Source organism: Artemia franciscana, chromosome 12, assembly GCF_032884065.1.
Source record: "Artemia franciscana chromosome 12, ASM3288406v1, whole genome shotgun sequence".
NCBI lineage: Eukaryota > Metazoa > Arthropoda > Branchiopoda > Anostraca > Artemiidae > Artemia > Artemia franciscana.
Genome location: NC_088874.1, coordinates 32,116,400 through 32,144,353, shown reverse-complemented (window position 1 = coordinate 32,144,353; position 27,954 = coordinate 32,116,400). Strand labels below are relative to the sequence as shown.

Below are 27,954 nucleotides of genomic sequence, written 5' to 3'. Positions count from 1 at the left end.
GTGCACAAGAGGAAAAGACACTGATTACCATTGTATAGGGCGCATTTAAGATTTGCATTTGGCAGGAGGAGGGGGGTATTTTTTCCTGGGAGAGGGGTACAAAAAAACCTTATAAATGCATAAACCTTTACATATGCATTTTTGTTATTTTAGGAGTCAAATACAAATTTTGAGGGGGAAGAGGAGGTTCAAACCCAATAATCCTTCCCCTTGAATACAGCCTTAACCACTATTGTTACAGCCGTACATTTTCCGTAGCATTTTTGTAGCAAAATTTCACTAAGTTTTTTGTTTCAACTCGTTTTAATTAACTCACCGTCTTAAATATTTGTACTCTTGTGCTTTTGCCAAATATTTAAATAAAAAAAATTTTGTATTTTTTTTACCGCTTCCAAATGTTCAATTGCTTCCAAATTCTATCGGAAACCTAAATTCCTCCTCTTGTTCAGTCCTCCAGCCAGTCCCCCTCAAGTTTTTCATAAATCGCGTGCTGACTGAAATCAGATACCAATAAAGACTGAAAGCAATGAGATAACTAAAACGACTTTCGAAACACACTTAACCATATTATTCTGCTATATTTGGATGAACTAATATACTGGTATTGAACCATAAGTAAAAAACTTGGTCGGAGTTTTTCAACTGCAATGCTACATATTTCAGTAGAAAAATTAAAATAATAACTTATATTCCGTCTGTTTGTGCAATAATTCAACACCCCCAACCCCTCTATTTTATATTCCTCTTCTATCAATAAAAAGATACATTCAGATGATTGGACCCATCAAAAGGTATAAACAAACACTTGATAGCGCACTGTCACAACACTTGCTTGTGGCTGTAGTTTTCAGTTTTCCTCAACGACATTTCAGGAGGTTTTTGGTGTAATTTTGAATGTCTCTTTGGCAATATTGCAATAACTTAAGGTATTCTAGCAATACTAGAATCCTCAAGGACTCACTTAAAAATTTAGCATAACTGCATCCAATCGTGAAGCATTTTGGCCACCTAGCTTTAAGGAGGTGGCCCATAGGACCACCTGTACAGAGGCCACTACAGGAGGTACAATCCATGGATAGCATTTAGTTAACCTTTAATTATTAACCTTATATTTACCTTATTATTTTTATCGAACATTAGTTAATAAACTGACAAATACATATCTTCACTCTTTATATTTACTAATCCAACAAATGAAAGTAAATCACATAAAATTAATTGATAATGAATGCTTATAAATAAAGAAAAAGTAAGTTTAACCCGTGAATTTCAAATATCTACAACTGAACTTTAGCATGGACAAACACTAACAAACTGAGAAACAATGTAAACTGGAATGCCAAAGAAATCGACGAAAGCAGTAGCAAAAGTAAAACAAAAATACATACAAATTATTAGTAAGAATTTTTAGCAGAAGCACATTTACCTCTAATAAAATCAAAATATACAAAACAACATAAAAACAAATAACTGTAAACCAATATCAACAATTTTCCTATTAAACAACAACAAAAGAGAGAATAATGAGGACTTTTTTTCCCAAGACAGTGAACCAACAAAACCTATTTGAATATTTCGGCTATTAAAAAAAATAACATTCGGAGGAAAAAGTCATTCGGCTTGGAGTATGGAAGCAGTAAGTCAGAACAAAATAAAGGGTCTTAAACAGTTCACTGAAATATCTGTAAGGATAATACTCAAATATTTGTCACTTCATTATCCGATTAAGCACCCAATTTCTCGATATTTACCTCCAAAATTAATAACCCTCTTTAACTATGCCCGAGACTACAACAGACCTGAAAAGGCTGAAATAAAATTAGAAAAATACAGATTAAAATTAAAAAATAGATTTAAATAAAACTTTAGTAAATAAACATATAAATTAATATTAATCGTGTCTGCGTTTTTGATAATTACATAAAATATGGAAATCAATAGCAACCGTTAATTTGAAGATATGTAAATGCAGAACTGAAATTTCAGAGTCTTAAAAATAAGAGCACTAAAGAACTCACGAGGAAAAACAAATACAAAAAAAAAAAATTCACTGTGAAAGATTTTAAGTTTCAAGGGTTTTTCAGTTTAACGAAGTTGTCAACTTGGAAAGTGTTTAAAATACATTACCGATAGCATTGCTAGTCAAAGAAAAATGTGATAATATCAATAGTGAAGTGAAGTGAATCGCCGAAAGACCCCCTCTGTGTTTTAACACCTTAGGGTCCATGCACTTCCACAATTGTATTTTTACAATTCGCTGCGAAAAGTTTACAACGTCCAATCTATCAATCAATCTCAAAAATTCACAAACTAAATTTATACTTTCAACCGATTGTTCTTCAGTTAATGCTCCTCCGAGTAATTCTTCAAATAGTTTTATTCGATGTTCTCTCATAAACCTTCTAATGTCTGTCCTGTAACATTCTGTGCGGACACAATGGATGATGAGATGTGCTAAGGTCTCTGTCTGACCACAGTAGATGCAATTCGGGGATATTATCAATAGTGCCATTCATCAAAGATAAATTTAAAAATCATAATAAACTTGATACAGAATTGCCAAAGAGAAAACCTAATCGGGTTTGAACAGAAAAAACTTCCAATGCTGACAATAAACTAAAAACTAGATGGAGAGGGCATGAAATTTATTTTAAAAATAAGATATCTTAATCTTTAAAATATCTTTTAAAAAAACAACAAACAAACAAACAAACAAATAAACAAGCATCCGTGATCTGTTTTGTGGCAAAAAATGCAAAATTCCACATTTTCGTAGATAGGAGCTTGAAACTTCTATTGCAGAGTTCACTAAAATGCTGAATATGATGGTTTGATTTTTGTTAAGATTCTATAGCAATTATGGGGTATTTCCCCCTATTTTCTAAAATAAGGCAAATTTTCTCAAGCTTGTAACTTTTGATGTGTAAGTCTAAACTTAATGAAACTTATATATTTAAAATCAACTTTGAAATGCAATTCTTTTGACGTAACTATTTTTATAAAATTCCCTTTTTTACAGTTTTGGTCACAATTAAGCCGGGTCGCTCATAACTACAGTTTGTTACCACAAACTGTTTGGTAAACAATTTTTCGAAAATATATATTTCTTAAATGATTACTACAACCTTTGAAAGAGTATTGTGCCTCATATACTTAGTTTTAGTATATATTTATACGAACCTTTATTAAAGTTCAATGAGTAAGGCCTTTATTTGAATGTTTTAGGATGCACAGAGATGATTTGACATATAATGCAGAGCTTTAGTTAGATGAAAATAAGCAGTAATGTGGAAACCATTTACTTACCAGAATCCATAATTTAAATTAGTAATTTTTGCACTTTTCATATATTTATCTTCTATTATACAATTCTCTAAAAATCAACAAAGTTGTAAAACCTGCTTCACAAAAAATGCAAACCCAAAAAAACAAACCAGGAAGCCAAAAAAAGTAATAATATCAATTTCTTTGGGACAGTGCTCTAGCAAGACTCGGGAAAAGAGTTTGACAGTAAAAAGAATTAAATATTTTACTTTTCAGCCCCGACGTGACAGTACAATCCTGAAATATCATTTTGACAGCTTAAAGAAGTTAGGATTTAAAATTTTCCCTCCTTGTTATTACGAAATGAATATTTTCGCCTCAAAGTTGGCTTTTGTGGTAAAACGGACAGAATCCCTAGATAAACCTGAATTTAATTAAATACTTTTTCGCAGTATGTGTCATTACTAAAATTTGACAGAGACTGCAAAAAGTAATTAAAACTTGTTTTATGCTTGTCAAACAGTTCGTGGTAACGAACTGTAGTAAGGAGCGACCCAGCTCAATAGTAACCAAAACTCTAAAAAATGGAATTTTGATACCAATAGCTACATCAAAAGAATCGCATTTTAATTCTGGTTTTAAATATATAAGTTTCATCAAGTTTAGTCTTACCCATCAAAAGTTACGAGCCTGAGAAAATTTGCGTTATTTTAGAAAATAGGGGGAAACGCCCCCTAAAAGTCATAGAATCTTAACGAAAATCACACCATCAGATGCAGCGTATCAGAGAACCCTACTGTAGAAGTTTCGAGCCCCTATCTACAAAAATGTGGAATTTTGCATTTTTTGCCAGAAGGCAGATCACGGATGCGTGTTTATTTGTTTTTTTTTGTTTTTTTTTTCCCAGGGGTGATCGTATCGACCCAGTTGTCCTAGAATGTTGCAAGAGGGCTCATTCTAACGGAAATGAAAAGTTCTAGTGCCCTTTTTAAGTGACCAAAAAAATTGGAGGGCACCTAGGCCCCCTCCAACGCTAATTATTTTCCCAAAGTCAACGGATCAAAATTCTGAGATAGCCATTTTATTCAGCGTAGTCGAAAAACCTTATAACTATGTCTTTGGGGACGACTTACTCCCCCACAGTCCCCGTGGGAGGGGCAACAAGTTACAAACTTTGACCTGTGCTTACATATATAGTAATGGTTATTGGGAAGTATACAGGCGTTTTCAGGAGGATTTTTTTGGTTTGGGGGAGGGGTTGAGAAGAGGGGGATATGCTGGGGGAACTTTCCTTCAAGAATTTGTAATGGGAGAAGAAAATTTCCATGAAGGGAGAGCAGGATTTACTAGCATTATTTAAAAAAAAAACAATTAAAAAATAAAAGTGAAAAAGCTTTTTCAGCTGGAAGTAAGGAACAGCAATAAAACTTAAAACAAACAGAAATTATTACCCATATGAGGGGCTCACCTCCTTCTAATACCTCGCTCTTTACGCTAAAGTATTTTCGGTAATTTCAACTACTTATTCTACGGCTTTTGTGATTCAGGGGGTCATTCTTAATGAATTGGGATAAAATTTAAGCTTTAGTGTAAAGAGCGAGGTACTGACGATGGGGAGAATCCCCTCATATATGTAATAAAAACATGAGAATACAAAAGTTCTTTACGTAAGCTAATTTATAAGTTACGTAAATCTTTTACCAATAAGAAGATTCGTAAATAATTAAAAGTTCTAGTTGCCTTTTTAATTAACCAAAAAATCGGGGGGCAACTAGGCTTCGTCCCTCGCTCTTTTTTTCTCAAAATCATTCGATCAAAGTTATGAGAAAGCCATTGAGCCAAAAAAGAAATATACAAATTTCGTTTTGATTATTCCTCTGCGGAGAGCCAAAATCAAAACATGCATTGATTCAAAAACGTTCAGAAATTAAATAAAAAAAACAAGTTTTTTCAACTGAAAGTAAGGAGTGACATCAAAACTTAAAACGCACAGAAATTACTTCGTATATGAAAGAGGCTGCTTCCTCATCAACGCCCCGCTTTTTACGCTAAAGTTTTTACTGTTTTAGAAAGAAGAATTGAGAGAAAGAGTCAAACTTTAGCGTAAAGAGCGGGGTGTTGATGAGGAAGCAGCCTCTTTCATATACGAAGTAATTTCTGTGCGTTTTAAGTTTTGATGTCACTCCTTACTTTCAGTTGAAAAAACTTGTTTTTTTTATTTAATTTACAAAAAGAAACAGCTTAATAATTAAAAACTTATTAAAAACTAAACTATTAAAAACCATTTACAAAAAAAAACTTTCGTCCTAACCCAAACCAGAGCAACCAGACCCCACAACAAATCAACAACTACGTCAGGGAGGAAACCCCCTCCCACAGATCCGCCACTGTCCTCTCCCATATCCTTTTTTGCTGCAATTCCATCAAAGATATCTAGTCAAATTTTAGATTCACAAAGGTCAACTATTTTCAACATATATATATTATTACTCAATGCTCAGAAAGGTCTAATTCATCTGAAAAAAGAGAAATAGATCAGCTGTAATGGTTCGTGACATCAGATCTTCCTTTTTTGTAATAAACAAAGCTTATATTGTAAATGATCTTGAAAGTCGTTTACATCATGACTTTAGTATTTTATTATTAGTAAAATACCACAAAAGGAAGTGAAAATGCTGACCCTTGAGCCGAGCATATTTGTCAAGAAAAATTATTTTTAACAGATGAACCTTAACCTTCCGTAAGTAGTAATTTACTCTTAACAAGTTTTTATAAGTTAGTGCTTTTGCACTAACTCATTCTGTATGGATGTTTGAAATGATTTTTTTTTGTATGATTATATTTGACGTTACTTGACTGCTTTGGAAGAGATTTATTAAGAGTACTTTGGTCAGTAGCATAAGTGTTAAAAAGTAACCTCTAATTTCTGACCTTTCAAGATTGCTATATTATGGACATAATATAGACAAAATTTGGACTTATTCTTCCTAAAACTTGACACTTTTTCGATGCCAAGGGGGCACATTAACTCATCAAAATGTTTGTAACTCTGCTTGATTGCAACGTTTATTGGCGATTATATCGTTTTCATCACTAACAAATTCAATATCCTGTCGTAATTCATTGGCTCAAGTTATTCTTTTTGGGGCTGGAGAATTTCCTGTCTGGTAATTTTTTTTCAATAGTTTGTACATTCTAATTAGGTTAGATCCTTTATTTGGTACTGTCTATCTATCATGGTCCTGTTCAGTCCAATAGACCTTGGAGTAGCCTACTGGTTAAGTTTTAGATCAGCTACTTTTTATTGGGCTATTTTGGAAAGCGGTTATGGGAAGAAAGTTAAACTTTCCGAAGGGAATTCAGCTGCTAAAATTACTGAAGGCTGCATAGCCTAGTTCCTCGGCTATGTTAACCCTCCTTTGATCATTATGTCTGAAATTTGCCTACTTGAGTGACTAATTATCAGTTTCTTTTCTCTGGTTTGGTTTTTTAAATGCAATTGTTGTTGTTTTGCTTAGATTAATAATTTTTCTTAATTTTAAGCCTTATCAATATTTTTTTTTCTTAATTTAGGAATTGTATTTGTAGATCTTTGAAATCTGATAATTTTGAATTGATCAATTTTCGAAATTGAAAATTGGCTACTAGGGGTTAAACTGAGTTTAATGGGTTTTCATCAAAATTGAAATATATCCTATTATAAGGGTAACAGAGTAGGTCAGTTAGTATAGCCTATGCTAGAGACAGGAGGTAAAACACTATGTCCTTGGATGTAGAGGAAAGAATAGCTCAAATACACCTTTGATAGCAGTAATCAACCTCTTATATATAACAAGAGTTCCATTATTATGCTAGATGCAAGCTTTATAACATTTCAGTCCAAAAAAAATAAAAAATTGGCATGACCAAGCAAGATTAGGAATTGAGGAAAACTTGACCAGAAATAAATTTATTATTTACAAAGAAATTACTGTCCTGTTGACAATTTGGCCAAAAATGAAACCTCCATACTTTTACTTCAAACATGTAATCAGAATTTTCTAATGCAACATAAAGGTATTTTATAGAATAGCCTATCATTTTTTAAAGTATTTGGCAAATGTGGGATAAATTTTAAAACTATTTTGTTATTAACTACTGTTTTTATCTCTTAATACTTTAATAGACTCTACTGACATGATTTTTAAATAGAAATTAGAAAATAATCAGAATTTTCCTGACATTTTAAGATGCTGCTAATTTATTCTATTTGGAAATCTGCACAGACTGTTGCATTAAAAAATATAGCCTATAGAAGTACCAGAAATGCAATGTTTAAAGAAATGCAATGACCATGTGCTGTGCCTATTCAATGCTCCTTAAAAACTAGGCAAATATAAGTAATTTTGTATAATCTAAAAGAAACTTCATTTTGGGCTAACTATTGTGTTCAATGGGTCCCATTACAGTGCGCTCTATGTTCAAGATGCTATCTAAATTTTGGTATAGATAATCAAATTGTTCAAAGTCCTATTAGATTAAGTTTGTAGAAGTCCTGTGCTGGTACAGTGGGTATGATCTCAGCTTGGTAATGGGGGAGCCTGAGTTTGAACCCAGGTGCAGCAACACACTACAGAGCTGACACAATAACCTTAATAGTCAAGAAGGGTTGTTAATAGCCTATGATAAAATATCTCAGTTAAATTTGTAGAAGAAAGAGCTGAATAGGTTGGTTAGCAATCACCATAGACAGTAGAAATATTAATTCAGGTAATAGGATTTAGGTATTACTGTTTCAATAAATTTATGTTATAATTAATTTAGGTAAAAAATCAATTTAAATAATACTATTTATTGATACTGATTGTTCTAACTAAGATTAGAGTATTAGAAGCCACATTAAAGATAAAGGCAGGCATGGTTCTGAAGCATGGCTAAACATCAAATCCAAAGACACAAAATGTATTGAGGTTATCAAAATAGCATGTGCAATACCTTTGGAACAGCTTTGGGGATAGAACTTAAGCTTTCAAGTACTGTTAGAGGAAGGAAGAAGAGAGGATTGGGCAGTAGTAATTCAAATTTAGTTTTTGTAGTGGTAGTTGAAAGGGCTAACTTAATTTTTTCTCCAATTCATTCATAAATGATATTTTTGTACTTAAGTTCTAATGAGACTTACAATTTATGGGCATTTAAGTTGCAAGATAGATCAGAAGACACTATGTACTACTAGGCAAGTACCTTGCAAAAATGCATTTTTGCAGAGCAATTTACTTTGTTTGAATTGTCATAGTTATCTAATGCTTTAGAGTTTGGGCTCTTCTAAAGGAATCATGTTAATGAAATATAAGTATTGCCCAAAAATTCCTTATGTTCTGCCAATACCCATATTGTGGTTGCATTTCTGACACTGAAAGCTACCTGCATGTAAAACTTGCTAATTTATCTCAATTTTTTTTCATACAGAAAAATGAAAGGCAACTGTGATTTTCTAATATTTGTCTTTTGGCTGTTTCAAAAATTATGGATTTTTTATGGTAATAAGTCAACTACAAAATTTTACTCAACTAGAAATCAACTTGTGACCCCTAGGGTTTACATGGCCAAGAAACCAGTGTGGCTTTGTGCTTTGTTAATCTCAAGGAACTCTGTTCTGGACTTCTTAGAAGTACTAGTGGAAGAAATAGCTGAAAATAGAATCTAAATAAGAAAGAAAATATCCAAATTTACCTATGAGCTCTCAAAATGAGTTCAAGCAGTCTGTGAGATCTTATTAAATACATTATCTTTTGTGGCAAATGAAACAAAAAACTGATTTTCAAAATAAATATGATGATTAGAGTCTCTAAATACAGAATAGTATGCTTGATGAATACTTTCCTCTGTCCCAACACTGGGGCTCCAATGACTAGCACTCCAAATTACTGACTTCTGTGTTCTTTTATGGTCTCTTTGTGTAAAGGCACTTGATTTCTTAAATATCATAAAGGAAAATTTCTTGATATTCATACTGCAAAATAAAAAGTTGTTAATTTTTTACTCTAAAACACTGGAACAGTATCATTAGAACCAATCAGAACCAAAAGGTAACCTTTTTACAATGTTTACTTGTGGGTTTATTGATTTGGCACCTAACTTGTTCAATTAAGAATCAGATTTTAAAGTCATATTTTTTTTGTATTTTCTAAGACTTCTCTATTTATCTTTCCGATTATTAATGATAGCATTGTCTCAAGCTACTGTATTGTGTTTATTCTTTGTGGTAGAATACACCCTACAGTGGGAGCTAGAGGAATATAACATGTTTTCTATAGTTACTTTAAATTGTCATGGGTTTTCTTATTTAATTGTGCTCACATTTTGAGTCCAGTAAAATGAGCTCTTTGTTGTAAACTAACCAAACAAATGATTTTAGCACTGCAATGCATGGGCCTAAGATTTCTCCAAGTCCCAAGCAGTTGGATAATAAAGGTGCTATTCACGCTAAAATTCACTCTGACATTATCTCACCAAATTTCTTTTTCATAATATTCTTTTTTCTTAAATCCTGTAGTAACAGTTAAATCTTGTATTATATATATATATATATATATATATATATATATATATATATATATATATATTTGTGTTTTATTAAATGAAGTTAAGCTTACTGTTTTACCCTCAGAAAAATGTGAACAGTCAGATATTAAAAGCAGCATTTTTGAAACTGCTTTTTGCTGTCAAGCAGTAGAAATTTCGAAGGTTCTTCTGGCTCAAGATGTTTTTGAAACATGGCCATTTCATCCTTTTTTTTCTTTTTTTATGACCTCCTCCAAGACAGTAGATTATTCCTAGAAAGTGGTAAGGGTCTAACCTCTGTGGATTTCATGGAAACTGTGAACCTTAGGCCGGATTGATGAATATAACTTTGCATTTTGGAAAGATTTGTAGAACTCTTGCCTGGGGCCGGAAATCTATTGTTTCTACCTATCTCTATTCGTGATTTCAGCTGAGTTTATTTTTTGTGTTTTTTGCACCTGGGATTGCGGTAGAGAAATGGTATCAGATGTGAGTCTTAAACTGTAAAATTTCTCTCATTGTTAAAGAAATTAAAGTTTATCCTTTGCTCCTTTATTAGTGGTGACGTTAGAAACCCTGCCTACTGTTAAAAGTCAACTTTTGAACTAAGACGGATAGATTTTTTTTTATGGTAGTCGATACCTCTTGATGACCTGATCAAAGTGCATGTCATCCATTTTTTGGTAGAAATATTCCTTCATGAGATATACCGCTGTGAAAGTTTATAGGGGTTGACAACTTCAATAGTAAGGCACTGAAACCAAAAATAGGCCAATACCAATTGTAAAACATATGGGGGAGTTTTAAGCAACAGTTGGCTGTTAGCTCACAATCATCTTTAGCAATAAAGGGTTCGCAACTTTTGTTAGTTGGTATACCTATTATTTGTTTCTGGTGTATTTGAGGTAATACCAATTTGGTTCCAGTGGTAAGACATGTAGGGGACTTGTAAGTAACTATTGGCTGTTAGGCTACAATCATCTTCAGCAAAGAGGGGTTTGCAAATTTTGTTAGTTGGTGTACCTAGTATATATTTTAAGGTCCTTACAGATTAACAACTTCAGTGTCTAATCGAACCGAGGAAACAAGACAGAAGTGTTGCTCTCTCAACACTTTACTTGACGGAACCGAACAAAGGTCACCATAAAACCCCACGTCGACTATGCAACGTAGGTCTAGCTACTAATAAAAACGTCCGTAAATAGGCGTTTCCCAAGATTTCTGTTTTTTCCCTCCATCCCCGATATCCCCGGATCCGAATTGAAAATGGAGCATCTGAGACATGATATATTTCTATATATCAAGTTTCATTAAGATCCAATCACCCATTCGTGAGATAAACATACCTCAATTATCACAATTCAGATCTCTTTTCTGAGCTTCTTCCTGTAAAAATTGGGGTGATCTGGGATTCAAACATGAAAGCTCTTGCACCTTAAGCAAGAATCATACCGCTAGACCAGCAAACCACACTTAAGAACAACACTCATCTGTTTTATTGGCAAATAAAATTCTTCTTAACTATCTCATTTGCTCGCCCCCCCCCCAAATGGTTGAATCGGGGAAGTGACTATTTTTGATATAATCTTGTCTTGTCCCTAATACGCCTGTCAACTTTCATCATCCTAGCTTTTCTGAAAGTGCCTGAACTAGCAAAACTGGGATCGACAGACAGACAGAAATTGCGATCGCTAAATGTCACTTGATAAATACCAAGTGCCACAAAAAACTACTTGTAAAGGTATGAACATTAAGATAAAAATTCCAAGGTCTATACGAATATACAGGTTCTCAAGAGGAGATATGGACTTTGTCATTGCAATGGCTAATTACATTAAGTTGAGTTATAATTGTGGCTTCTATTGTAGCTGTACATACGGGTAGAAAGGTGGAATTTTCCAAAAAAAAATTTTTATGGATGCCAACCTTCCATCAGTATGCGGGTTGTCCAAAGGTCATCAGCAATATCTTAGGAACAGTTGTGTGCGTAAATTAAACAAGGCGTGTTCTGGGAGATGTTGAATTAAACCAAAAGACAATTTTTGCATCACAATGCTGCTGCTTCTACTCCTACAACCACTACTACTACTGCTATTATTATTAAAGCTATAAAAAAATAAACCGAATAAAAACCGAAACCGAAACCGAAATAAACCGAAACGCACTATCCCACATTGGTTGTTCATATCAGCAATGCTCCAGAACTGCTTTTTTCGTATGGTTAAAATTCCTGGTATGTTTGGTGAAGGGGATGTTGAAAAAAAAAACAACAAAGGTGTTTTTTGCATGCTAATGCTACTACTGCTGCTACACAAGCTAAGGGTTTCAAGGTCTCAAGAGTTTTAAAGTTTTCAATGAATGCTTAGGCGGATTTTGAACTAAATCAAAACGAACTATGATCATCATTAAATATGTTATTTATGTTAATAGTCATTATTAACTATGATTATTAAATATAAGGCTTAATTTCAGACTTTCAGATTGGTAAAAAATTTAAGGCAGAAAAGACACATTTCCTTGAATGAAACCATCATCCATTTTTCTTGAAATTGAATTATTTTTGTGGCCCATTGAATGGTTTCAAGTAACAATGCATCTAAATGTTATGAGGTTGGATATACTTGATCTAAGCACTTCTGTATTATATGTGCGCCTGCTAAGGCACGTTCTTGAACGGGAATTAAATATAAAAAAACTAGTTTTTTTTAACTGAAAGCAAGGAGTGACATTAAAACTTAAAACGAACAGAAATTACTCCGTATATGAAATGGGTTGTCCCCTCTGCAATCCCTCGCTCTTTACGCTAAAGCTTTTATTTGTTTTAAATAGTAGAATTGTGGCAAAGAGTCAAACTAGCGTAAAGAGCGAAGAATTGCAGAGGGGACAACCCATTTCATATACGGAGTAATTTCTGTTCGTTTTAAGTTTTAATGTCGCTCCTTACTATTAGCTAAAAAAAACTAGTTTATTTTAGTTAATTTCTGAACGTTTTTGAACTAATGCATGTTTGATTTTGGCTCTCCGCACATAAATTATTGAAATGAATCCCCCCTCCCTAAACAAGAGCTAAGAGCTCATATGGCACTTGTGATGAGGTTGGAAGAGCAAAGAGCCAAGAACTCATATGGTATGAACTCTGGCAAAATTATAAGAACCAATAGATTGCTTTAGAAGGAAAATAAGAGGCTTAATGCCAGTCGGGAATTAAAATAAGAGCTCTGAGTCACGAGGTCCTTCTAAATATCAAAATTCAGTAAGATCTGATCACCCACTCGCAAGTTAAAAATACCTTAATTTTTCAATGTTTCTTCTCTCTTCACCCCCAAGATTGTCGAATCGGGGAAAACGACTTTATCAAGTCAATTTGTGCAGCTCCCTGACACGCCTACCAATTTTCATCGTCCTAGCACGCCCAGAAGCACTAAACTCGCCAAAGCAGTGAACCCCAACCCCTAACTCCCCCGAAGAGAGTGGTTCCAGTCCGGTTCCGTCAATCACGTATCTACGACATTTATAAGCCTTTTCCAAGAATTCCAGTTTCTCCCTCCAATGTCAACAGATCTGGTCGGGATTTGAAATAAGAGCTCTGAGACATAAGTTTCTTCTAAATATCAGATTTCATTAAGATCTGGTCTCCCGTTCTTAAGTTAAAATACCTCAGTTTTTCCAAATTAACAACCCACAGCCCCCCTAAAGAGAACGGATCTGTTCCAATTATGTCAATCACGTATCTATAGCTTGTAATTATTCTTCCCATCAAGTTTCATCTCGATCTCTCCACTCTAAGCGTTTTCAAAGATTTCTGGTTTCAAAGATTTCTGTCCTCCAGATCCCCAATGTCACCGGATCTTGTCGGTATTTTTAAAATAAGAGTTCTAAAGCACAAGATCCTTCTAAAGATAAAATTTCATTAAGATCTGATCACCCTTTCCTAAGTTACAAACACCTCATTTTTTTGAATTACTGCCCCCCCCCCCCAACTGAACCAAAGAGAGCGGATCTGATCCGGTTATTTCCATCACATATCTTGGACTTGTGCTTATTCTTCCCACCAAGTTTCATCCTGATCTCTCAGCTTTAAGCGTTTTACAAGATTTCCGCCCCCCCCCCAATGACACTGGATCCAGTCGGGATTTTAAATGACAAATCTGAGTTACGGGGTGCTTCTAAATAGGTAATTTCATTATGATCCGATCTCTCCTTCGTAAGTTAAAAATACCTTATTTTTCAGCCCCCCCCCCCCAACTCCTCCAAAGAGAGCGGATCTGTTCCAGTTATATCAATAACGTATCTAGGACTGGTGCTTATTTTTCCCACCAAGTTTCATCCCGATCCAGACTAGAGTTCATAGACTAGAAGTACTACACAAGAGAAAGAAGAAACAGTTCTTAAGCAAAATAAATGAAGCCTTTAAAACTAAATAGGTGGCAAGATCGGTTATTTGTCTTGATATCTATTGGTGTTTCTGGTCCTTACTGTATTTTTCTATGCTACTCGGGAGTTGCCTGGAACAAGTCTCCGGTGAGTTCTTCAAAAGAGTACACAAGGAGTAAGAGTCGCTGGCAACCATATCCAATCGAAATACAAAATAAAGAGCAAAATAAAAACGCTTCAAAAATATGTTTTTACACTTTTGTTACATTTTTACGAGAGAGAGAGAGAGAGAGTGAGAGAAGGAAAATGGGACCATAAATTTAATTCTTATTGCGTTTTCCACAGAAGTCCTGGTCAGCATTGTATATGCAGGGTTGCCATTTACAGCCTTAGTCATTATATTTTAGTGACCTAAACTGTCTTGAGAATAAATACTTTTCTTTTTCTTTTAGTCAATTCATGGGGAGCTGCTTTTACTTACGACGCCATAGGCTTTGCCGTGGGATTTGGTGGAAGCATTTTCCAGCAAAACCGTAGTCGTATGCCTCGTGTCACTTCTATTTTGGAAGTGATTAGGCTGGAGGAGGTAATATTTATTATATTATATCAAATATTTATTATGCTAAAAAATTTTATTGTTTATTTTTTCCATTTCTAATGAAAAAAAACTGTATCTTCGCATAAGCTGTAGGGGCTCAGTGATTCCCAATATATTTTGGGTCATGGTTCAGCTCAGCATTTCTGTTTTCCTCGTGATATTTACTAAATAAAAAAATGAGTTTTTTTTTATGGCCCTTGGTATCTACCAAGTGACATATAGCGGTCGAAAATTCTGTCGGTCTGTCCCGGTTTTGCGACTTTAAGCGCTTCCAGGTAAGCTAGGACAATTAAATTTGGCAGGCTTATCAGGAACCAGACAAGATTAAATTAAAAGTTGTCGTTTCCTCGATTTGACCAGCTAGGGGGAAGTGGGGGGACGGTTAAATCGAAACAAAAAGAAAAAATGAGGTATTTTTAACTTACGAACGGGTGATCGGATCTTAATGAAATATCATTTTTGATCTCCAGCTCACAGGTGCATTTTTTTCGCACTTGCAGCTTGGCCCGAGTGCCATTTACCAATCTTTAATTTACATATTACTCACATGTTACCAGAGAAAATTTAACGTATCCAAATCCCTGTGTTAAAGATTTTGCTTGCCAGACAAATCTTGATATTCTTAAACCATTAAAAGACAGACTAGTATCTCCTCCTCCTCTCCGTATACAGAAGTCCTTTTTCCTTCCCTCTTACATTAGGCTGCCCCATACCCTCCCTACTCCGCTGCAAACCAGCAATTTCTTGACGGACATGAATCACTATTCCCACCCAGCCCCCTTTCCCAGCACCTTACTAAACCCCAGCCCATTCGTTTTATCCCTCGTGCGTACCCTGTAAACGTGACTCAGGTCTGAGACTTTTTGCGTCCAATAATTGTCACATAATAAGTCCTCGTGCTTCGTCCATAGCCTTCCTCGTCCCCCCCACATCCAAATCCCCAAAGCAAATCCTTCTCATACTCCTCTTCTCCAAAGCATAATAAAATTAAATTAAAACCCTACCCCCCCCCCCCCCAGGAAATTCTCAAACCCATCGAGTTTCCCTGTCGCGATTCCCCAATCGGTTTGTTTTTCCTAAACTTTTAGTTACTAATGCTGAAAGTCTTAATTTTGAAAAGCTTACTGAACTCAAGGTGGTTTCAAAATCACATTTGATAGATATTATAGCTGTTACTGAAGTTCAATCCCATGAGCCAGGGTCCCTACACCTGACAAATTATTCAGAGTTTATTAAACTCCATCCTTCAGACCACTCACTCGGGAAAAAAGGTGGCGGAGTTCTGTTTTTTACTAAGAGTCACCTTTACCCAAAGGTTCAAGTCCCTAACTTATCCGAGTATGATGAAATCCTATGGCTAAGCGTTAGACCAAAAGTACTCCCTCGTCCATTTAGTATTTAATGCAATAGCTGTTTTCTATTACTCCCCAAATCAAAATATCGAGTCAAAACGTAATTTTATCATGCAATTACAGGCAAGTGCTGATTTTGTTATTTCTAAGTACCCCAATGCTGGCTTTTTATTTGTTGGCGATGCCAACGACCTGAAAATGGATTCCTTTTGTGCTTCACTTAAAGTAAAGCAAATTGTTAAAACACTGACGACTCGGGGAAATACCTCTCTTGATGTTATTTTAACTAATATGTATAATTTTTACAGCCCTCCCTCAACTTTGCCCCCATTAGGTGGGAGTTATCATCTTTCCATTCTTTTGTCCCCCTCCTCAACTTTTAAGCATACTTTCTCAAAGACTTATAGCACTTACCGCCCTCTTCAAAATTCTGGTCTTCTTTCTTTTGGTATGTGGCAGAGTACTGAAGATTGGTCCGACATTTATAGTTTACAAAACCTTGATGTGAAAACAGCCACGTTTCATAAAAAGCTAATTGATAAATATCAAATTTGTTTCCCAGAAAAAAGGTTTAAAAGGTGCTCAAGTGACAAACCCTTTATTAATCAAACAATAAAATCACTAATTAGAACCAAATTGAAGCTGTTTAGGAATTGTAAACTCGATCAAGCCAATATATTAAGAAAATCAATTAAAAGAGAAATTCGTAAATTGGCACGATCATACTATAAAAATAAGATCGAAGAATTGTTCACTAATAAGCCAAAAAACTGGTATTCCGAGGTTAAAAAGCTATGTGGCAGGAGTCTTGACCAGCTTAATTTCAACTTACCAGAGCCCCCTGATGTTACTACTATTGTCAAATTGAGTCAATCCAAAAAAGAGCCTTGCGAATAATTTTCAAAGAAGGCAAGGTGCCTTACTCTCTGCTCCTAAAAAAAAGCTAGTTTGGAAACCCTTGAGCAAAGGAGGTCGTCGTTGTGCCTCCATTTTTCAAAAAATGCATTAACGAACCCTCGGACGGCAAGTATTTTCCCCAAACGTCACTCACCATCCAGATTACGACAGCCTCGAGCTGTTTCTGAGCCTATCCCAGTTTTGTCCCCGATTCGCTGCATTACTTCCAGATATGAATAAACCTTTGTCCCCTTCATCACAGAAAAAATAAATAAAATAGCCAACTAGTTTTTCCTCCCCCCTTTTTTTCATGTGAGGTGCTTTAGGTCGTTACACTAATTTGCTTGCCCCCCGCTGTTTTGGTTTAGTTTCCCTTTTAATTCATATGTGTTTTTCTTGTGTTTTATGCTCCGTTCTTTTTTTGTGAGTTTTTGGACTTTTTTTTAGTGTCCCTTTTAATTTGTAGATATATATGTTTATTTCTTTTTCTTTTCTGTATTATTAGACTTTCTTTGTCCCCTTCCCTTTTTTCCAACTTATATATTTTTTTTTACTCATAATTTGATTATTCATTATTATTAGTGTTTTTTGCTTTGTTTGTTTTATTAGTCGACTCCGAAGTCCAAATTCGGCCCTTTGAGGGCTGATAGTGATTTTTTTTTTAATATCTTATCTTATCTCGTGGGCTTTTTGAGTTATTGGCATTTTGAGTCGTGGGTATTGTGATCGTGGCATTTTGAGTGTTAGCCGTAGAAATTAAATCAAAAGACAGTATTTGAATTCAGTTTAGGTAATGAAGTGGTGATAAACTGCTTGAACAACGCTTAATATTCTTTAGATTCGTTTTCAACTGCAATCTAATTATAATCAAAATTTATAGGTCAACCATGGGACCTTCTCCAGCTTGCTGCAATCCATCGGCGATGCCTCTATGACAGCAATCGTTTCTTCTGTTTTAGGAGTATTTAGAAGAATTTTCATGGATATCGTAAGGAGAATGTTTATGTGATTTTTTAATTGAAATATTTTTGAAAATTAAATTCTCGAAAATTTTGCCTTATGAACCTAGCTTTTTTTATTTTTATGGCACTTGGTATTAAGCAAGTGACATATAGCGATCGCAAATTCTGTCGGTCTGTCTTTCTGTCCCGGTTTTGCTACTTTAGGCACTTCAAGGTAAGCTAGGACGATGAAATTCGGCAGACGTATCAGAGACCGGATCAAATTAAATTAGAAACAGCCGTTTTCCTAATTTGACCATCTGGGGGTGGGGAGTTGGGGCCGGTTAATTCTGAAAAAAAGAAAAATGAAGCATTTTTAACTTACTAACAGGTGATGGGATCCTAATGAAATTTTATGTTTGGAAGGATATCGTAACTCAAAGCTCTTATTTAGAATCCCTGCCAGATCCGGTGACATTGATGGGAGTTGGAGGGGGGAACCTAAAATCTTGGAAAACGCTTAGAGTGGAGGGATCGGCATGAAATTTGGTGGTAAAAATAATCATAAGTCCTAGATACTTGATTGACATAACCAGAACAGATCCACTCTCTTTGGTGGGGGGGGGGGTTAATTCTGAAAAATTAGAAAAAATGAGGTGTTTTTAAGTTACGAAGGAGTGATCAGATCTTAATGAAATTTGACATTTGGAAGGATATTGTGTCTCAGGGGTCTTATTTTAAATCCCAACTGGATCCGGTGACATTTGGGGGGGGGGACTAAAATCTTGGAAAACGCTTAGAATGGAGGGATTGTGATGAAACTTGGTGGGAAAAGTAAGCACAAGTTCTAGATACGTGATTGACATAACCAGAACGGCTCCGCTCTATTTGGGAGGGGAGAGGGTTAATTCTGAAAAATTAGAAAAATGAGGCATTTTTAACTTACGAAAGAGTGATCGGATCTTAATGAAATTTGATGTTTGGAAGGATATTGTGTCTCAGGGCTCTTAATTTTAAATCCCAACCAGATCCGCAGACATTGAGGGGAAGTTGTAGGGAACCTAAAATCTTGGAAAACGCTTAGAGTAGAGGGATCGGTATGAAACTTGGTGGTAAAAATAATCTTAAGTTCTAGATACGAGATTGACATAACTGGAACGGATTCGCTCTCTTTGGGAAGTTGGAGGGAGGAGGGTTAATTCTGAAAAATTAAAAAATTAGGTCTTTTAACTTACGGAGTGATAGGATCCTATTGAAATTTGATGTTTGGAAGGATATCATTTCTCAGAGCTCTTATTTTAAATCCCGACCAGATCCGGTGAAGAAGAAGTTGGGGGGGGGAACCTAAATTCTTGGAAACGCTTAGATTATAAGGATCGGGATGAACCTTGGTGGTAAAAATAAGACAAGTCTTAGATTCGGAATTGATAACCGGAACGGATCTGCTCTCTTCGGGGGCGTTGGGGGGGGGGAGGATTAAATCTGAAAAATTAGAAAATGGGATATTTTTACTTACGAAAGAGTGATTGTATCATAATGAAATTTCATATTTAGAAGGACCTCAAAACTCAGATCTCTTATTTTAAATCCCGACAGGATCCAGTGTCATTAGGAGGGGCAGAAAATTTTGGAAAAGCTTAAAGCGGAGATATCAGGATGAAACTTGGTGGAAAGAATAAGCACAAGTCCAAGATAGGTGACTGACATAACCGGACCGGATCCGCTCTCTTTGGTAGAGCTGGGGGGTAGTTCAGAAAAATTAAAAAAATGAGGTATTTGTAACTTATGAAAGGGTGTTCAGATCTTAATGAAATTTGATATCTAGAAGGATCTTGTGCTTTAGAACTCTCATTTTTTTAATTCCGACCAGGTCCAGTGGCTTTGAAGAGAGTTGGAGGGGGAAACTGGAATTCTTGGAAAACGTGAAAATCAAGGTATCTTACGAATTGGTGATCGGATCTTAATAAAACTTGATATATAGAAGAATCTTGTGTCTCAGATACTCTATGTTCAATTCGAATCAGTTCCAGGGACAGAGAGGGTTCGAGGGGGGAAACAGAAATCTTTGAAACCGGACATCTTGGAAAACACTTAGAGTGGAGAGTTCGGGATGAAACTTGATGGGAAGAATAAGCACAAGTCATAGATGCGAGATTGACATAATTGGTACGGATCCGTTGTCTTTGGGGGAGCTGGGGGCTGTTAATTTGAAAAAAATTAGAAAACTTCAGGCATTTTAAACTTAAGAATGGGTGACCGGATCTTAATGAAATTTGATTGAAATTGATAAATTAATCAGATTATCTTTTTACATTGTTCATGATCTGAGCTAGCGACTGCTTTGAATTAAATGTGCTGTTACGAAGTAACTTGCAGTTACTGAATTAAGTTTTGCTTAGGACTGAAATTTTTTGGAGGAGTATTTATTATGGAATTGGCAAATTGTGGGCCCCTCTTTGGGAAAGTGCACTGCCCAGTGATACGCAGGAAAGTCTTTTAGGCCGACTTTGCACAGGTTGGATTTGAATCCACTTGGATGCAATTGGGAGGCTCGGCCTTCACTTAAAGATAAGTCTTTTTGCTCTGTTTATCGACTTCTAAAAATAAGATACTCTTAATGATGCAGCGTTTCAAGCAGTTTGATGTTGCGATAGCTAAATTCAAGAACTGCCCTCTATGGCCTGTGAGAATTTTGCAAATAGGAAAGGTTTCGCACGGAAAGCCCACTTTCTGGTCTCTTGTTACGGTAGTCATGATGAATTTAGGCTAATATTTGTGAATCTTCAAGAATACAACCCTAAAACGATAGATTCATCCACGCCTGCTGTCAAAAAAGAAATTGTGGAGCTTGATAATACCCTTGAGATTTATGAAACTCTTTCTAAGACTTTTTTAGCCCTGAAAGTAAGAGATAAATTAGGGTGTAACTCAGTTTCTTCAAGTATCGCCCCAATTTATGACAAATTAGTTGCAACTGAAGCCCAGCTGGAGAAGACAAGAAGTGATCTGCTGGAGAATATTATACATTTATATCACATTATAAATAGCAAAATTTCTGTGACCAACCTCTCATATTCTGATTTGATTAATGTATAACGTCTCCAATTGAATAATCCGACTACACAGCATGATGAAAGTTCTATTAGAGCTGCTTCGATCGTCGTTAAATTTTCTGGCAAAGGTGTAGCCCATAGAGTATTCAAAGCAAAAGCTAAACTTGCTTCAACTGGTGTTTTTGTATCGGAGTCTCTAGCTAAACGTCGCCGGGACATTTTGAACGCAGCGAAAGACAAGTAGGGTCAACGAAATGTTTGGTCAGATTTTGGCAAAGCCTAGTAGCCTATAGGGTCAACAGTCAAGAAGATCCGTTCTATTACCGACTCTATTTAGTCTCATATGTTATGACTCGTGTTTTTTGCATTTGTTTATTTTGTTTAATGTTTTGCTCCTTTCAGATCCCGGAAAGTTGTTCCAGCTTCAGGGGGAATTGTTATGTCACTCGTAATTACCTTTCCATGTGTCATCCGGTATTCAAAAGAGTAATTAATGTGAAGTTCAAATATTGAGAAGACTCTTTGTTTTAATGAGAATGTAAATATGTGGGAGGATGTGAGAAAATTAATACAATTTTTTTCCATTAAATTCAAATAGGCTATGAAAAAACAAGCCGTATCCAGGAGGGCTAAAGGGTATGTACCCCCCGTCCGGAACCTTTCTCCGACTCGTAAAAACGTAACGAAATGAATATAAACAAGTCTTCCATGCGTTTCATAGTTTTTGTTTTATAAAGATTCCTCAAAAAAATCTTTAATACCCCTTCCCCCTTGGAAATTTCCTGGATACCACCCTATGAAAGAGATTTGGAAATGTGAAAACTACCAGTTTTCAAATTTTAAGGGGTGTGTCACATTTCTAAATCTTCTATATTGGGAAAGCTAGTAGCTAGTAGTAGTAGCTAGTAATAGCTAGTAGCAAGCTAGTAGGGAATATAAATGACGACTGGGACACTCAAAGAGAAAGCGACCGGGACACAAGGAATGTTCGATTAGCAATCACCATCAACAAAGCACCGGGACTAAAGTCTGTGCACAAGCTCACATATATAATTTTTTTTTCTTAGTAATTATGTAATCGAACATTTGATTGAAAATAGAGCATCCTTTTGCTTAATTTGTGCCGAATGTTTTCGGCACAAATTATCGGCGAATGAAAATTATCTCATCTTCTTCATTATTTTTTATCGTATTTTATCGTATCAGGCAAGCATTCATTTCGTCTGCAGGAGTTGATCTAGGTATTATAGGTAATGTTTGCCTGAAATCTCCCGCAAGCAATATTAATGTGCTGCCAAAGGGTTTCGACTTCCCTCTCAAATCTTTCAAGCATCGATCCAGAGCCTCGAGCGATTTTTTGTGTGCCATTGTGCACTCATCCCAAATAATAAGTTTGCATTGCTGCAATACTTTACCCATCCCAGATGATTTGGAAATATTGCACGTGGGAGTTTCTGTAGAATGCAAATTCAGAGGCAATTCAAAGCGGAATGAGCAGTTCTTCCACCAGGCAGCAATGTTGCGGCTATTCCGGACGACGCAATTGCCTACGCTATATCATTTTTTGATCGAATTGATGCCAGAATCAGTTTTATCACAAACGTTTTACCAGTACCTCCTGGCGCATCCAAAAAGAAAATTTCTCCAACGTTGTTATCGACACAATGCATTATCGTATCATAAATGTCTTTTTGTTCCGACGTTAACTTGGAAATGTTATTTTGTACATACGACAATAGATCACTCGTACTGTAACTTTGTTCACGATCCAATTCTACACATTTCGAAACAGCAGCGATACGGTTAGGTGAAGGCATTCCCAAATCCTGAAGAGGTTTGTTTGCCATACGTACGCACAAATCTTCTATAATAACTAAAGTGTAGTTATAAATTTCTGATGTAAAATCAAAAGTCATATCTGACGTCTCTAACTGTTTTCGATGGAGTATATCTTCGGACATTTTTGACTTATATTTTTCCCATAACTCTGTAGGAGCTGATGGAGAGCAAGTTGTTAAAATGATGCCAAACAATGCACGAATTTGACTTGGGGTTGACGTTTCGCACGCGTCATTGATGCAGTTATCCCAGTATTGGTCATTCTCCAATAAATTCAGAGCTTGGCATGCACTACGGTAAGTGTCATGTATAGTACCGTTTACAGTTCTCAAATACTCACAAGATGTCGGACCGGGTACATTCACCAAAAGCAGGCGTAGAAAGAAGCATTCATGTTGATTGGGGTGAACGGTGTAGAGTCTTCCTATCGTGGTATTTTTGAAGATGGTAGGTTGGCCGTCGACTGACTTACCCTGTTTTCGACGTTCAAATACTTTATTTTTAGTATTCCACGTGTAATACGAAGGCACATCAGTATACAGCAGTTTTTTTTGCAAAAGAATCATTTTTGCAAAGCGAAAAAAAGCTGTTAATGTTGTATCCGGTGGATTCAGGGCTCTTTGTTGCACGTTGGTTTCCGTGAAATAAACACGTTGACCATTCTGTAAATGTACCGCTAAGTGAACACCAGCTGGACTACGTTCATGTATCGGAAATGAAAGAATTCGCCAAACAGCTTCATTACTGCTTATGTATCTTCCAGCCTGACATTGTACGATTTCGTCGAAATCTTTGATTTCGGGCTGCAAGCCAAAAACTGCCATGTCACTGCCTTTTTTGACGTATTTACATATGTATTTGATTGCCTTTACGGAGTTACAGTATTCAACGTTTATGTGTGTATTAAATGTTTTTGATAATAATGGGGAATATGGAACAACCCACTGGTTATCTAGCCGTCGGCTCCATCCCAAAAAATGATAGGATATTGTAGGGCATCGTAGCATCGATGAGTTTCAGCAATTCTTAACAACTGAGCGTTTCGCTTATGAAGAATAATATCTCGAGGTAAAAACTGATCACCGACCATAACGATTGCCACTTCGTCGATAGTTGGAGCATTGTATCTACGAACATGTTGGCCAGGAGGCGTTTTGTCAGCGGAAATAACAATTTTATGCGTATCAGTAGGCATCAAATCGATGGCTGTTTTGAACAGACGCACTAAATTATTATTTTCATGGAAAAGATGTTGCAATTGGGAAACAATTGTCCTTTCAACCTTGGGAGAAATTTCGCAACGTGCATTCAATTCAGAATTTCTATCACTGATGAAGTACAATTGTAAAAATTTATGACTCTCGCCTGAGAATGGTAGAAGGGACCCTGCTCGATGATAAATTTTCCCCTTTTACTTTGAAAGTAGACATAAATTGATCTGGATTTTCGATTTGGGCTCCAAACGACGTCATTTGGAAACATGAGTTGTATTTTCTGATTTTGGACAAAAAACGCTTAGATTCTGACGTAGTTCCAGTAAGGAAAGTCTTCAATGGCTCTGGTGGTGCAGCCAATAGAGGAAGTTTAACTTTTCCTGAGGCGCAACACATTCCCATTGTTTCACCATTGAATTTCAAGGCCTTGCAATAGGGACAAATTTTAGACATTGTCCCGATCTGAACACATCTACTCAAGCTATAATCATCGACAGGGCTGTACCTGAATGCCAGGCGATGACTTTCAGGTTGCTCTGATTCCTCGGCACGCTTTCTTTTCTTACTTTCTCTATCAGCAGCAAGCCTGATTTCTTGCTGTTCTTTTGATTCCTCGGCACACCTTCTTTTCTTACTTTCTTTATCAGCAGCAAGCCTGATTTCTTGCTGTTCTTGTGATTCCTCGGCACGCCTTCTTTTTTCACTTTCTCTTTTAGCAGCAAGTCTGCTTTCGCGTTGCTCTGGTAGTTCCTCGGCACGCTTTCTTTTCTGACTTTCTCTATCAGCAGCAAGTTTTTTGGCATAGACTATTTGAGCATCTTCATCGGCTTTTGCCATTGTAAGTTCATCAGTCATTGTAAACTTAAACATTAATAGATTTCTACGTGAACATATATGTCTTAAATATCTTTAATGACGTCACCGTCATAGCAAAAATGACGACAACTAACTTCATGACGTGAATTTTTCCAAAGCCTGCAAAGTTGCCCGTGTAGTCTCTGGCCCTAAGGAAGATGATGACCCTACTAATGCAGGATCTTGAGTCACACCACTTATTGGCTGACACAAAATACGGTTTTCGTAAAAAATGGTCTACATTAGACTGTCTAATTGCACAGTACCAAGAGTGGGTCGAGCTCTTGCCTCAGGGACATGACATTCGCCATGTCTCTTTTGACATCACAAAATCCTTTGATCGTAATAACGTAATATCGTAAACGTAATATTTGTTTGGATTGATTCAATTCGTTTTCCTGTACCATCTTTTTTCTAAAGAAAACTAGTGTCATTGTTGTCTAATACACGTTTTACTAGTGAAAAATTGTCTAACTCATTTGACTCGATTAATCCGCTTTGAGAAAGAATTTTAAGAAAAAGCACGTATTATTCGACTTTTACTTAATTGAAAAAAATACTCATCTATTTTCTCTCCTATGTCTCTAGGAATGTCTCAGTACCATTATAATACAGCAACTAAAAATTGCACCGACCGGGATTCGAACCCGGACCTCTTGCCAGCGGGCAAGCACTCTACCATTTAAACCACCGGTGCTATACATGAAGAAATGATATACCATGTACTTGAATATCCAAAATTGTTATTTATGCCCTGGCATACTTTGGAGACGTGAATATTCTCCAAAAGAGAATAGCTTTCCTGAATAGAGAATAGAGAAATAGAAAGAGAATAGAGAATCCTGAACGTTTGAGGGGACAATCCGACTAACCTCTGACGTCATATGTGTCTCAAAAAACGCTTGGATTAATGAGATTAGTAATTGGACAAGTAAACAAACGCACCCATGGTCTGCTGCATCATCAGCGCAATGACCATCTATATGACTGTAAATAGTTATAAATGTAGATGGAGCTGATACCTGTCGAAGTGAATAAACTCGTAAATCGCCGATTTTTCGTTCATCATAGGCATGAATACTGCACAAAACAAAGCCAAAAGGGTCAAATCTTTAATTACTTAAATTGTGAGGGAAAGAAACTAGGAACACTAGCACTAACAAGCTAATCTAGGCATGGGTTTGAAGCAGCTATTCAACGCTTGCTATGGCAATTTAACGGAGTGTTGAACTATGTGTTCGGAATTTTTGCACAACTATTTTTGGCTATTCTATAGTTCTCATCAGTTGCTCATGCACTTCAAAAGGATCCAAACTTATCGTAAATGCCGGCAGGCTTGTCGCTGAAAGTTTCATGTACAAAGAGGCAGAATAAGATACCATTGTTTTTTATTTATTTTTCCTAGCCTACTTTTGTTAAACTTTTTAAAGGACAATATTGAAGAAAACGAAGCTACAAACTTATTATTGCTATAGTTTCGATTCATAAGCCTGTATTCAATACGAGTCACAAGTAAGAAAACTCAAGCCGTACGTTCCTGTACATGTGGAAGTATTCGATATACCAATTTCTATTTCTTCTTACAAAGAGAGCCTTTATTAACTTTCAAAGTTAAAATCTTGTAAAGATTTTTGGAACACTCGAAAACTCATCCGAAGGCATTTTAAACAAATGAAGAAATTAAAAATACTAAAGACAAAAATATTAAAAATATATTCGGTGACGTTGTAAATAGCCTATATATATTAGCTTTAACGAATGATATAAAACCCATTTTTCATGATACATTACAAAGGATTACAAATAAAAGTATTAGGTATTACTAGAGGTAAAGTTACTTAGAGGTATTTTTTATTTATAAATACAGTAGGTTTTCCTTCTTTTTATTGTCGTGTTTCGGCACAAAGAGTCCTTAGCGGATTTTAAACGGACGTGTTTTCAAACTATTGATTTAGATGCAAATTGAAAAAAAAAAATATTATCTAGAAATCGAGAGCCTGTATCTTTTTTTGGGAATTACACATTTCTTAATGAGCCTATAAACTTAACTTAATCAAGTTTCTTGTGATGAAGCCTCGAAAAATTAATTAAGCTTAAAGTTTTTGCGCTTGAAAAGTTTATTGTCATTAAAATCACCCATTAAAAGAGGATTTGAACTTGGTCTTCCTTTACCTTTTATGGTACAACATAATTTTGTCGTTTACCATTACTTAAACAGTCAATTGTGGTTTTGATTTTATATTGGTTTGTTAATGCAACATAATTTTAACACAGAGAAGGGTGAGAAAATTCGCAAAACATTGCATTAATGTTGATACTAAACATGTACAAAAATATAATACTTTTTTTTCCAAATTCAAAACTTTTTTGAAAAAATAAATAAATAAAAGACTCCCGAATGTAAATATCAAATTTGAAAGTCGAAAGAAAAAGTTGAGAAGTTTGACTTTTACCTCACAACCATTGGAGACAAAAATCAGTTTTCTGTGTCTCAAAACTACAGATAAAATAAAAAACCGAGTGAAAAATTAGAATTTGGACTGAACCTGTTGCCTGAAATATCTCTTCTTCGTCGACTAGCACCAGATTCAGGAAGTACCTTACCAAAAACTTCTTTGCTATATCCCTCATGGTCGGTGTAAGACCATAACCAGATAAACATACACGGATAGGTATTGATTCTCGACCAACAGGGGCTCCATCCATTATAGCATACTTTGCAATAGTCTCGTTTTCAGTGAAGACATTTGGTCCTGAAAAAAATACCAATAATTTATAAAACGAATGAGACCTATGACAGACCTATGGTGACTCCAGGCTTTTATTTAGGTCAAAAAATTAACATTTCGAAGAGGTCTCTGAAAAATGAGATTTCTGCGAATTCTCCACCGATATTTTCGGCATAATATACTTATTTTTCCAAGTTGTAGTCATTCTTCAATCCACAATCTATGAGATAATATCCTATGTATACACCTCATCGAAGTTAGAGTTGTAGTTTTACTTCTATTCTAGGAATTCCAATAT

At 35.6% G+C, this 27,954-nt stretch overlaps 1 protein-coding gene and 1 long non-coding RNA gene across 2 annotated transcripts; one reads left to right on the top strand and one right to left on the bottom strand.

The window, feature by feature from the left end:
• The first annotated feature begins 6,402 nt into the window (after positions 1 to 6,402).
• On the top strand, positions 6,403 to 18,058 carry LOC136033998 (uncharacterized). Its single transcript, XR_010619085.1, has 3 exons — positions 6,403 to 6,431; positions 14,631 to 14,764; positions 17,906 to 18,058. It is a non-coding gene; the product is annotated as an uncharacterized LOC136033998 (long non-coding RNA).
• LOC136033993 (vacuolar protein sorting-associated protein 26B-like) lies at positions 9,003 to 27,681 on the bottom strand (the record flags this gene model as incomplete). Its single annotated transcript, XM_065715029.1, is given in 2 exon segments — positions 9,003 to 9,253; positions 27,474 to 27,681. Coding segments are annotated over 2 exon segments (213 nt in total), but the record flags the coding sequence as incomplete, so codon positions are not given.
• Between the last annotated feature and the right edge of the window lie 273 nt (positions 27,682 to 27,954).